This window comes from Cygnus atratus, unplaced genomic scaffold (assembly GCF_013377495.2).
Source record: "Cygnus atratus isolate AKBS03 ecotype Queensland, Australia unplaced genomic scaffold, CAtr_DNAZoo_HiC_assembly HiC_scaffold_34, whole genome shotgun sequence".
In the NCBI taxonomy this organism is placed as follows: domain Eukaryota; kingdom Metazoa; phylum Chordata; class Aves; order Anseriformes; family Anatidae; genus Cygnus; species Cygnus atratus.
The window spans coordinates 207,508-220,801 of NW_026109932.1; the positions used below are offsets into that span (position 1 = coordinate 207,508).

General features: G+C 46.8%; 1 protein-coding gene and 1 pseudogene across 1 annotated transcript; both read left to right on the top strand.

Annotated features, from left to right (window-relative positions):
- The first annotated feature begins 2,907 nt into the window (after nt 1-2,907).
- On the top strand, nt 2,908-3,772 carry LOC118260510 (olfactory receptor 49-like). The gene is made up of 2 exons (XM_050716754.1): nt 2,908-3,288; nt 3,335-3,772. Exons 1-2 carry the CDS (start codon nt 2,908-2,910, stop codon nt 3,770-3,772), a joined length of 819 nt encoding a protein of 272 aa, XP_050572711.1.
- Nucleotides 3,773-12,178: 8,406 nt separating this feature from the next.
- Nucleotides 12,179-13,089, top strand: LOC118260518 (olfactory receptor 14A16-like; annotated as a pseudogene).
- The last annotated feature ends 205 nt before the right edge of the window (nt 13,090-13,294 follow it).

The following is a 13,294-nucleotide window of genomic DNA, read 5'->3' on the forward strand; positions in this document are numbered from 1 at the left end:
TCATCTACTGTACCCTTCTGCCAGAGACTTACCGTGTTCAGGGCTGGGAAGATTTCTCCCGCAGTGAGCTCTCAGCAGTCCCCCTCCACACTGCCTTTAACATCTCCCTCCCTTCTCTCAGCCGCCCTTGTCCCCTGCAGGCAGTGCCCCCAGCCCTGCTGCGCTTTGCAGAGGAGCTACTACTGGGCTGAGCTGTCTCTCTGGAGCGCTGCCCGCTTGCCAGGCACTCCCCTTGGGCCCAGGAGCCCGGCCCAGCTCAGCAGCAGGGAGAGCTCTTGACAAGTCCCTGGGCCTCCAGGGGAATCAACTTTGAAATAGGCTGAAGTAATCACTAGTGTTCCTTCCCTCCACTGGGGAAGGAAACTTTTCCAGCACCGTTGTCCTGTTTTTAGGCAGGACACCCATGCAAGACAGGGAGGGATCTTGCTTTTCCCTGCTGAGGGAAGGGTTTCAGCTGAGTCAACCAAGGCATCTCTTTCTTTCTTTGCAGTCCAGAAGCTAGAAAGGGGCTCAGCTCCCTCCATGCCCCACACAAATCCTCAGGAGTTGGGATTACAGAATCACAGAATCACAGAATTGTAGGGGTTGGATGGGACCTCAAGAGATCATCAGGTCCAACCCCCGTGCTAAAGCAGGTTCCCTAGAGCAGGTTGTCCAGGTAGGTGTGCAGACACGCCTTGAATATCTCCAAAGAAGGAGACTCAACAACCTCCCTGGGCATTCTGTTCCAGTGCTCCACCACCCTCACCATGAAGTTCTTTCGCATGTTGGTGCGGAACTTCCTGTGATCAGTTTTTTGACCATTGCCCCTTGTCCTATCCCCACAAACCACTGAAAAGAGGTTGGCCAAATCCCTCTGTCTCCCACACTTGAGATATTTGTAAATATTGATAAGACCCCCTCTCAGTCTTCTCCTCCCAAGGCTGAACAGACCCAGCTCTCTCAGTCTTTCCTCATTGGGAAGATGCTCCAGGCCCTGTATCATCTTTGTTGCCCTCCGCTGGACTCCTTCCAGAAGTTCCCGTCTTGTACTGGGGAGCCCAGAACTGACACAGTTGACACTACTCTGACCAGGGCAGAGTAGAGGGGGAGGATTACCTCCCTTGACCTGCTGGCCACGCTCCTTTTCATGCACGCCAGGATCCCATTGGCCTTCTTGGCCACCAGGGCACACTGCTGGCTCATGGCCAACCTGTTGTCCACCAGGACCCGCAGGTCCTTCTCCACAGAGCTCCTCTCCAGCAGGTCGTCCCCCAGCCTCTACTGATATGTGCAGTTGTTCCTTCCCAGGTGCAGGACTCTACACTTGCTCTTGTTAAACCTCATTTGGTTACTTCCTGCCCATCTCTCCAGCCTGTCCAGGTCTCACTGAACGGCAGCACAGCCTTCTGGCATGTCAGCCACTCCTCCCAGCTTTGTATCATCAGCATACTTGCTGAGGGTGGACACTATTCCCTCATCGTGGTCATCGATGGATTCCTCTTGCCTTGGTTCAGGTAGGCACAAACCAGGCAGCAGGAAGTCAGCTGCTTATGTCATCTTCCAGCACATTGAATGGAGACGAAGGCCAGGAGGGAGCTGTTCAGATGCAGACTCCTGGTGACATTGGAGATGCCAGATTGACATTTGATTGACAATCGAGGTGCCAAATTTTTCTGGGTCATAAACAGGTATGATCTCAGGAAAATGCTAAGCAACTGTAGTCATTGCTTAATAGCAAAGAAAAAAAAAAGCTGGATGTATCTAACCTCTCAAGACTTTATTTCTCCCAGATCCATTTAGATATGGGATGCTATGTGAAAGGAAGGTGAGGAATCACTTCCAGATGCTCTTTTCTCTCTCTGCATTGACAGTACGTAAGTTAAATTGCTCAACCTGAAGGACATGACTTTTAGACAGCTGAAATATCAACCTACACGGTAGTACTTAGCAGTTTGGTTTTTCTAGGCGCTTCCTATTTGTACAACGAGGACTGTCCTTAAGCTTTTGAAGATGACAAGACTTTTCCACCTCTCAGAAAAGTAATACATTTATGTGAGGACGTTTGATAGTAAGAGGAAAGAGCAACTGTTTGGAAACAACTTCATTTCAGTGTAGAATGAGGTCAGATGTGACTGTGTGACAGATCTGTTTCCAAAGACCTGGTGGGACCATAATGAATTTTGGCCTTAATTTAGAGTACTAAAGAAGGCAAGCTACACTTGGGCCCCATTTACCCTCTTTCCTAAAGATACAAGGGAAGGTGATATGGAAGAAAGAAGGGCATTACAAAAGCAATACTTGATATTTTCCTATTTTGAAATCAACTTTGGATTCCCAGCTGTTGCTAATCCAAAAAAGGGAAGTACTGAAGAGGAGAGAGAATAACTTTCAACATACATATTTGAATCAATGGTTTAGCATCTATGTAATAGAAAGTATTTGTGCAGGAGATGAGATTTCCTTTTGAAACATCGGTTTGATGGATGCTTGCAATTATTCTGAGTGAATGTGGACTTTCCCAGGGATGGGGTGCAATTGCTAACAGCCCCTTGTTAGCCCTGTGTTCTTGAGAAAGAATCGTTTGTGGCTGATGGACAAAGTTGGAAAGAAGACAAGAAATTCTCTGAGGACCCTTCCTGATATGTAAAACAGAAAAGTCAGGGTGTGAGGAAGGTCCAAAGGAATCTTTCTCTCTCTCTGTTTTATAGGAAGCTTGCAAGCAAGGAAAGAGAGAAGGAAGGAGATAGCTGTCTGTCGAGACCATGAAATTATTCTACTTGTTTTGTCATGTTCATGCCTCAGCAGGATGAATGGAAATTGTGCATGGGAGCAGGCAATGGAACTGTCATTTCTGAATTCATTCTTGTGGGCTTTTCAGGGCTCGATCAAAGGCTACAGCTATATCCCTTCTTGGTCCTTCTACTCATGTACCTGACAACAGTGATGGGGAACGCAGCCATCATTTTCCTGGTGTATGTGGATAACCGCCTGCAAACCCCCATGTACTTTTTCATTGGCAATCTGGCATTTCTGGAAATCTGGTTTACGTCCTCCACAAGCACCAAATTGTTGGTGATTCTGAGCTCCGGCAGGAGAACAATCTCAGTAGGTGGCTACTTTGCCCAGTCCTCTTTCTATTTTGCCCTGGGTGCTGCAGAGTTTGCTCTCCTTGTTGTCATGTCCTTTGACTGTTACATTGCCATCTGCCAGCCTTTGCGCTATGCTGCCATCATGAAGCATCGGCTCTGCATCCACCTGGTTGCTGCTGTTTGGGTCACGGGCTTCACATTCCTGAGTTACCACCTGGTGCTGCTCTCAAAGCTCACTTTCTTACTTTCTGTGGTTCAAAAAGATCCAGATTTTTTTTTGTTGTTGTTTTTGTTTTTGTGACAACTCTCCCTTATTCCAACTGTCCTGCTCTGATGCCAGCCTTTGGAAAATAGACTTGGTTTTCTTATTGTTTATCATGCTGTCTTCCTTGTGTTTAACTCTGGCATCTTACACGTGTATCTTCTGTATTCTACGCATGCCAGCAGCCTCTGAGAGGAAAAAAGCTTTTGCTACATGCTCTTCCCATCTCACCACCTTGGCCATTGCCTATGGAAGCTGCATTGCTCTTTACGCACGCTCCTCAGGACATCGTCCTTTGGAGACCAACAGCATTGTAGCTTTGCTGAACACTGTGCTGTACCCATTCTTAAACCCATTCATCTACAGTCTTAGAAACAAGTCTGTGATGCTGGGCCTGAAAGAAGCCATGGCCCGTGCAACAGCACAGCTTTTCCCCTAATCTTGATGCATTTCTGAAGAGCAATTTGAGTTCTCTGCTGTTGTATTTTATATAATACCACCTCCATATTATATGACCTCCACATGCAGATGCCTCCAGAGATTTATGTTCTTGATGGATTGTGTTAGGCTGTTTGATAAGAAGGACATCTGCACACAAAATGAAGGCCCAGGCAAGCGATGGCAGGGCCCATCTCCATGAGCCCAGAAGAGCACAAAGCACAATGGCAGGTGGGAACCCAATTCACAGGCTCCTGCAGAGCCAAGATCTTGTCCCAACTCCTTCCAGGACTGCTTTGCCCTGGACCATCACCCCAGGATCCAGGCAGGAAACCCATCAAGGTGAGTCAATGGGAGCAGCTCTCTGCATCATCATTTGGACTAAGGGGATTGCTGCCAAAGGCTGTAGGACACATGGTGGTTTTACATGGGGGTGAGTGCAGCAACTGGACTAGAACCAGGGGGTCAGAGGGCCTATGTGTCATTCGTGTCAGCAACAGGAGAGAGACAGGAGTTTGTGGACTTAGTAGACTTAAGTGTGTGTGTGTGTCTGTGTGTGTGTGTCTGTGTGTGTAAAAGTGCAGTGGTCTGTGCCAGCAGCTGGTGTGGTGCTGAAGCCATGGCGGCTCACGTCTAGGTGCCCTCAAGTGGGGAGAATGGGAGCCAGGGATTTGTCCTGGGCAGGCTGAGTGTATGAGCCCAGCTGCTGTAGGGATCCACCTTGCATACACACACACTCATGCAAACACACACAAAACCACTCCAAAGGTATAATAAGCTAGATCTCCTGTACAGTCCCTTTGACCTTATTTTATTTTATTATTTATTTTATTTTATTTTATTTTATTTTATTTTATTTTATTTATTTATTTATTTTTAATAGAAAAACTGGTTTTCAGAAGGATTTGGATCATTTTCTGAAAAGCCTCTGCTGTGACACCCCACACAATAATGTCACCAACGTATTACAGGTGTTCAGGAACTTCCCCCTTTTCAGTGCAGTCAGGATCAGTCTGTAACAAATGGTAGGACTTTGTTTCCACACCTGTGCAGCTTTAATACTGACCAGCTGTCTTGGAACCCCCTTCCTTCCAGGGCCCTAACCCATGGAATTCTTCCAAGTAAATCCCTGAAGAGGCCAAAGTTTGCTCTCCTGAAGTCCAGGCTCACAAGCCTACTTTTTGCCCTGCTTCCTCCTCACAAGATCCTGAGCTCCACCATATTATGGTCACCGCAGCCAGGGCTGCCCCCACCCTCACATCTCCAACTAGTCCTTCCTCATTCGTTATTACAAGGTCCAGCAGCACACCTCTCCTTGTTGGCTTCTCCACCACCTGTGTCAAAAAGTTGTCATCAATGCACTGCAGGAACCTCCTGGACTGTTTGTGCCTCGCTGTGTGGTCTTCCCAGCAGATATCAGGGTGGTTGAAGTCCCCCATGAGAACCAGGGCTTGTGACTGAGAGGCCACTTCCAGCTGTCTGAAGAGGCTTCATCTACCTCCTCTTCCTGAACAGGAGGCCTGTAGCAAACACCCACACCACTGTCAGCCATGGCAGCCTGCCCTTTAGTCCTTACCCAAAAGCTCTCAACTCACTCTTCATCCACCCCTGGGCAGAGCTCCATGCATTCCAGTTGCTCTCTCACATAAAGAGCAACTCCACCACCTTCCTGGCCGGTCTTTTCTAACAAGCATGTAGCCTTCCATGACAGCATTCCAGTCATGTGAGCTATCCCACCACGTCTCTGTGATTGCAATGAGATCATAGACTTGCGACCACATGCAGATCTCCAATTCTTCCTGTTTGTTTCCCATATTATGCTCATTAGTATACAAGCATTTCAGGGAGCTGAAATGCTTCTCTCTCATGCTGTGTGTGTATGTATGGAAACACTTGAGATGTCTTTCATTCAGCTCTGCCCCTCATGGTGCAGACTGAAGGGCCTCCCCAGCATGCAGTTTCTCAAAATTGGCGCGCAGTCCTATAGCTTATCTCTGGTGTGCCTGGTTTTGTCCCTTTCCCCTTTCAAATCTAGTTTAAAGACCCATCAATCAGCCCTGCTAACTCCTGGGCAAAAATCCTTTCCCTGCTCATGGAAAGGTGCTCCCCATCAGGAGTCAGTAGGCTCGGTGTCAGGTAGACCTTCCCATGATCAAGAAACCTGAAACTGTGTCAGTGGCGCCAGGCTCGGAGCCACATATTGATCATCTGGGTTCGCCTGTTTCTTTCAATAGTGATCCCTGCTGCTGGAAGGATGGATTAAAACAGTACCTGTGCACCTGATCACCCCAAAGCCCTAAAATCACCTTTTGATCACTCTTGGGCTTCTCTTTGCCATCTCATCACTGCTAACTTGAAAAACCACTAAAGGGTAATAAACAGAGAGGTGTACCAGGCAAGTGACTTTCTGAGCGACATCTCTTACCCGTGCCCCAGGGAGACAGCAGACTTCATTACTGGTCATGTCTGGATGACAAATTGGGCCCTCCGTTCCCTTTAGACTTCTTTTTTTCTTGGTGGGGATTGTTGTGATGCAGGGCATAGGTCAACTTGCCTAGGGAAACTCCCCCAGTGTGGTTGGACCATGATCTACATTGTCATATTCTTGTCCATCCAGTTCCATAGCATCATACCTTTTGCATAGGGTCACCTGGGAAGGTGAGGTATGCAGCAAAGTGTTTCTTCACTCACAGGTGCATCCCCTTCCCGCACTGCATCTAGTTTAAAGCCCTCCTGATAAGCCCAGCCAGCTTACTGCCCAGAACACTCTTGCTGCAACTGGTAAGCTGCACCCCATCCGGTGTGAGCATGCCCGGACGCTCAAAAGTGCGTTCAAGATCACAGAACACAAAACCTTGGGTATGGCATCAACTCTGCAGCCAATCATTCATTTTGTCCATTCATCTTCTTCTTCCTGGGTCCCAGTCACCAACTGGGAGGACAGAGGAGGACACTACTTGCGCTCCCGATCCTTTCAGCATCTTTCCAAAGGACATAAAGTTCTTTTTGATATTTGGAGTCTCCTTGTTGCAGCATTCTTTGATCCTATGTGAAAAAGTACAAAGGGGTGATAGTCTTTAGTACTCATCAGACTTGGTAGCCTCTTCATAATGTCATGAGTATGAGCTGCAGACAGGCAGCAAACCTCTCTGGAGAGATTGTCTGGATGGCAAATGGGAGCCTCAGTGCCTCTCAGAGAGGAGTCTCTAATGACTAACACCCTTTGTGCCTTCTTTGTGGCACTGGTTCTGATGCTGAGAAGAACTTGTACTAGTGTATCCCAAAGGATGAAGATTTGGCTATCAGCTGGCAGTGTGCACTTGCAGCCCAGAAAGCCAACTGTATCCTGGGCTTCATGAAAAAAGGAGAGCCTAGCAAGCTGAGTGAGGTGATTCCTTTCCTTGTCTCTGTCTTAGTGAGGCCCCACCAACAGAGCTGCATCCAGTTCTGGGATCCCCAGTGCAAGAAAGACACTTGTTAGAGTTGCTCCAGAGGAAAGCCATGAAAATGATCAGAGGGCTGAAATAGTTCCCATGCAAAGAAAAGCTGAGAGAGTTGGAGTTTTTTAACCTGGAAAGAGAAAGGACGAGGGAGGCCTTATTGCTGCCTTTTAGTACTTAAATGGGAAGGAAAGGCTGATTGGATGTAACGAAGAAACTTTTTACGATGAGAGTTAGAGAGACATTAGAGAGACAGGTGAGACATTAGAACAGGTTTCCCAGAGAAGTTGTGGGTGCCCCAACATTGGAAGTGTTCAAAATCGGGTTGGAAGGGGCTTTGAGCAACCTGATGTAGTGAGAGATGCCCCTGCCCATGGCAGGGGGATGAAACTAGATGATCTTAGAGTCTTGTTCCAGCCCAAATTATTCCAAGTTTCTTTCATTCTTTGATTCTATGATTCTACGATCTAGTTGCTGCTTTAAGCTTCAGGGAGTTCAAAGATTTCCCTTGGTTTATGTAGGCTAACAATATTTTTAAGCAACTCCTAAAAATTAATTTTATATAACCTTTCATATCTATTGACTGAAAAAAAATAATATGATTATACTTTGTGGGAGGTGAGCTTCATTGGATACAACCTGGACCTAGTACGCACTTAAGGAATGTGCTTTATTGATTATTGAGCTTTATCATACTTTACTTTAGTTTGCTTGCAATTAAGAATCATCCTTCTCCACCTGTGTGCAGCCTATTCTCTAAGGAAGGCAGGAGGGAGTTGGTGCAAAGGAACTACAAGGTGCAAGTGCAGACTTCAGTGGAGAAGTCTGATGTCAGGAGAAGTGATGCAAGTCCTAGGGGATCAATGAGAGAAATGGTATGTTTGGGAGGTGAGAAGCAAGGATGACCATACAGGGTCAGGCTTCTCCTATCTGTCCAGACCTCCTTAAGAGAAACTCAGGGCTTTCTGTATTCTAATAAGCCCCAAGGAGGAGTTTGTACCAGGTCTGTGAACTTCATCTCCTGAGAGGAGACTGATGAAATCTCTCAGAAAGCTAAAGTCAGAAGCAAAACCACAAAGTTCTTTAAGACACTGATTGGTCCCTCTGAGGGACATTACTGACAAAGCCCGATGGACTCCTTAGAGCCGTGACTGGAGGCCATGATTACAGGTAGGCCAAGGCACTGTGCAGGTGGCTCTGAGAAAATCCTGGCTTTGTTTCATCAAGCAGAAAGGCCAAGCCCTGCTGCCAGCTCTGGGCAGAGAGCTCCTGTCCTTATGTTGTGGTTTAGCCCGGCTGGCAGCCAAACACCACACAGCCGTTCGCTCACCCTCCCCCCTCCCTCTCCGGGATGGGGGAGAGAAACGGGAAAGTGAAGCCTGTGAGTTGAGATAAGGACAGTTTATTAAGACAGGGAAAATAATAACAATAATAATAATAATAATAATAATAATAGTAATAATGTGTACAAAGTGATGCACAATGCAATTGCTCACCACCCGTTGACCGATGCCCAGCCTATCCCTGAGCAGCCGGCCCCCCCACCCCGGCTAGCCACCCCTATATATTGTTCAGCATGACGTCAGATGGTATGGAATACCCCTTTGGTCAGTTTGGGTCAGCTGTCCTGGGTCTGTCCCCTCCCAGCTCCTGCTGCACCCCCAGCCTGCTTGCTAGCAGGACAGAGCGAGAAGCTGAAAAGTCCTTGGCTTGGTGTAAGCATTGCTCTACAACAATTAAAACATCAGCATGTTATCAGCGCTCTTCTCATCCTAATCCAAAACATAGCACCCTGCCAGCTACTAGGAGGAAAATTAACTCTGTCCTACCTGAAACCAGGACACCCTAACAGGCAGTTCTGGGCTCTTTCTCGGGCAGTGGGATGCGTGGTATGCAGTGCCAAGTGAAAGACAGTGGTGTTACATCTCCTGGCCTTCCTCAGGAAGTGTAAAGAGGGTATAAAGCCCCATTGCTAAGAGGACAACGTGTCTCCTCCTAGGCCTTGGTGGCAGAGACCTGTCTTAGGCAAGTGGACAAGACCTTGGTTTTCTTGGCGAAGTCTAGCCTTGCCGGTGCCCTTGTCCATCTCTACCACCAGCTGTCCTATGCTGTCCACAGCCTGCTGTTTCGCTGCAGGCTGCAAAAACCCATCTTGTTTTCCCACCCTACTCTCACCTTGGCATTTCCGTACTTTCACTGATACCTGTACCCTCTCCAGCTGTGCCCTGAAACTCAAACTTACAGACTGATAATAGATTCTTTCCAGGTGACATCTGACACTACAGAACTACACTATGGTTTAGTGGAGGACTTGTTAGTGTTAGGTCAGAGGTTGGACTGGGTGATCTTGGAGGTCTCTTCCAACCTAGATGATTCTGTGATTCTGTGATACACTTTCAGTGACATATTCTACCTCTTATGCCCTGTTTCCAGCACCCAAGCCCCAATTTGAAGCAGGTTTTCACTTGCATTTACTTTTCCACGTCAAAGAAAAGTCCCATTATCTCTGAAACCACCTCTGACAAAAGCATCCACACACATCAGCCTTCCTGTGGCCTTCAGTTGACCAGACAGAAGGAATCTCACCACAATCTTCCAAGCCATGTGGCCTTCCTGCTGACCTTTCAGCTCCTCAGATAGACACAACCAAGTCACATTCCTGCTGCTGTCCACTCATGTACTCAGGCACATCATTTCTTTGAAGTGGACTGGCCTAGAAGGGAATTATTCCCTTAACCGTGTGGTTGAGAAGGGAACAATAAACCCTAGTAAATGTAATGTTACCAAACCTCTCACCCCATAGTGCTACCAAATTCCATTTCAATGGGAAGAGCCCCAGTATGGAAAATGGGAATATATAGGTGAAGTAAATGGTGTAAAGAACTGACTGGGCAAGAGGGAGAATCCAATGACAACTAGTGGACCGATAATATTACGAAAACTTGGATTCTCTCTCCACATGGTTCACCTCGCTTTCGCAAGGCATGGTTATAATCTTGTTTGTAATTATTGTATTTTGTTGCTTTTTAGGATGCCTTAAAAGTACAATTGTTAGTCTAGTAATGCAAATATGGGTGAGCCTGCCTGACAACTAACAAATATCAAGGTTATGAAATGTTGCAAAGAAATTCACCAAGGAAGAAGGTATGTGTACAGTGATTAATAGTAGTTGATGTTCTTATGTAGATCAGGATTAATGGATTAAAGAAGACTTATACACAATGATGAACCAAATTATAACATTGCATTTAGTAACCCAGTATGATACCTCTTGGGGTTTCAAAGAAGTGTGGAAAAAGTTAACTCCCCAGCTCCCAAACTTTGCTTGGCTAAGACAACTGTTTGCAGCATTTCTAATACTGGGATTGTTGATATTGCTTACTTGTTCATTGTTACAATGTAGTTTGTGGTGTAGTTTAGTGGACAACCCTGAACTATGAGGAATAGAAAAGAAATAAGATTAGACACTGAGTAGAAACTGGCAGACATTTTACTAAATCTCTTGATAGAAATGGTATAATTTAAATGAGGATAGAGAACTTGTAGAAAAGAAAAGTTCTGAACTAAGAGCAAAAGAACTTGCACAGGGTATAGAAAAGGGGGGACTGAAACAAAAAGTATAAGCCACAAAATATGTAACATAGTAAACTGAAGGGATTGCTAAAATTGCTAAATTGTTGTATCAGGCCTTGCCTGGTAAGTCTTGGCTCTAGCCACAAAATTGCGGCTGAAGAAGGAACACAGTGCCCAAAGAAGAACTTAAACAATTAAATGAGTTTGTAAAAAAGCAAAACTGCAGAAGCTGTAAACAATGACAGAGAATGCGCAGAAATGGAAAGGAGAAAAATCCAAGGTGAAGAATATTACGAGCCTTCATCAGAAAGACCTCAAAGTGCGACCACCAGGGGGTACTGTGCATGTGAAAGTAGGAGGGACAGTATGATAATTAGTTCTGAGAAGCCATTAACATAAATCCTGACCTTTCTTGGAAATTGCATCAATATGTATATCACCATACCATAAATATGTACTTATTGCCTTGCTTAGATGTACATGCTTGGTGGAATTTTCCGCCATATACCTAGCACTGTTAATAAAGAATACCTGCTTTCTAATTCTCCAAAACAATTTTCTCACCCTTTCCCTTTGAGGTAGGGGAGTGAGACAGTGGTTGTGGCAGAACTCAGCTGCCCACCTGAGTAAAACCATCACAGGGCACTGTGGCAACCCTCCCAAAAGGGCAGGGTCCTGCAGCTGCCCAGAGGCTGCTGCATTGGGCAGGCTGCTCAAAGCTCCACAGCACCTCCAGGGCATTTTTGGGTGAGATTCTTGACAGGGAAGACCAAGGCAGGGGTTACATGAAGGGAAGGCACTCTCTACAGTCCCAGCGTTCACCTTCCTATCATGAAGGGCAGTTAGGGGGATGACAATGGAGTTGTCAGGTTTGTAGAAGGGACTCACAGAGCATTACACTGAAAGATATCTGTAGGTCTGTGAGGAACCTCCTAATTCCCCTTCACAGCCCTCAGCCTAGAGACAGTACCAACATTGTTTCTTGTGGGACTGTTGGGCATCATGCTCAGCACCTGCAAACAGGGAGATGCCTCTGGACAGTGAGCAGCTGAGATGTGTCCCCGGTGCTCTTCACCAGATACTCTAAGGCAGTACTGACTCCTGCTGAGCCCACAGAGGATCTGCCTGGTGCCTGCATGCCCTTCTGAAGCAAAACTGATAGCTCAAGGCAGGAGCATGTCTTACGGGAAGAGGCTGTGAATCTTGTTGAGAAGGATTTGGTGAAATATGATGTAAGATTTGCTCAGAGAAGTCTCTCTAACTTGCCTCTTTCTTTTCCTCCATGGACAGGTAACTATGCCCTGAGGCTGCAAATGTCCAACAGGAGCTTCCCCACTGAGTTCCTTCTCCTGCCATTCGCAGACACACGCAAGCTGCAGCTCCTGCACTTTGGGCTCTTCCTGGGCATCTACCTGGCTGCCCTCCTGGGCAATGGCCTCATCCTCACAGCTGTAGCCTGCGATCACCGCCTCCACACCCCCATGTACTTCTTCCTCCTCAACCTTGCCCTCCTCGACCTGGGCTCCATCTCCACCACTGTCCCCAAAGCTATGGCCAACTCCTTCTGCGACACCACGGCCATTTCCTATGCAGGTTGTGCTACCCAGGTCTTTATGTTTGTTGCCTTTGTAACAGCAGAGTTTTATCTTCTCACCTTCATGGCCTATGACCGCTATGTTGCCATCTGCAAACCCCTGCACTATGGGACAATAATGGCCAGCAGAACTTGCCTCACCATGGCAGCAGTTGCCTGGGGCAGTGGCTTTCTCAGTGCCATGCTACACACTGCCAATACCTTTTCCCTCCCCTCTGCCAAGGCAATGTCCTGGACCAGTTCTTCTGTGAAATACCCCAGATCCTCAAGCTCTCCTGCTCAGATGCCTACTTGAGAGAAGTTGGGCTTATTGTGGTTACAGCATATTTACTTCTTGCATGTTTTGTTTTCCTTGTGGTGTCCTATAAGCAGATCTTCAGGGCTGTGCTAAGGATCCCCTCGGAGCAGGGCCGGCACAAAGCCTTTTCCATGTGCCTCCCTCACCTGGCCATGGTATCCCTGTCCAGCAGCACTGCCTTTTTTGCCTATCTGAAGCCCCCTTTCATTTCCACCTCATCCCTGAATCACTTGCTGGCAGTTCTGTACTCAGTGGTGCCTCCATCAGTGAACCCCCTCATCTACAGCATGAGGAACCAGGAACTGAAGGACGCAGTGTGGAACCTCATGACTGAATGTATTTCAGAAGCAATGAACTGCCTTTCTTCTCCTGCATATCACTCACGATTTAACCATAAGAGACCCAGATATTGATTTGTTTGGTTGTTAGTTTGTCAGTATTTTTAGTTTTGCTTTGCATTACTGTCCTGGTTTCAGGTAGGACAGAGTTAATTTTCCTCCTAGTAGCTGGCAGGGTGCTATGTTTTGGATTAGAATGAGAAGAGCGCTGATAACATGCTGATGTTTTAATTGTTGGAGAGCACTGCTTACACCAAGCCAAGGACTTTTTCAGCTTCTC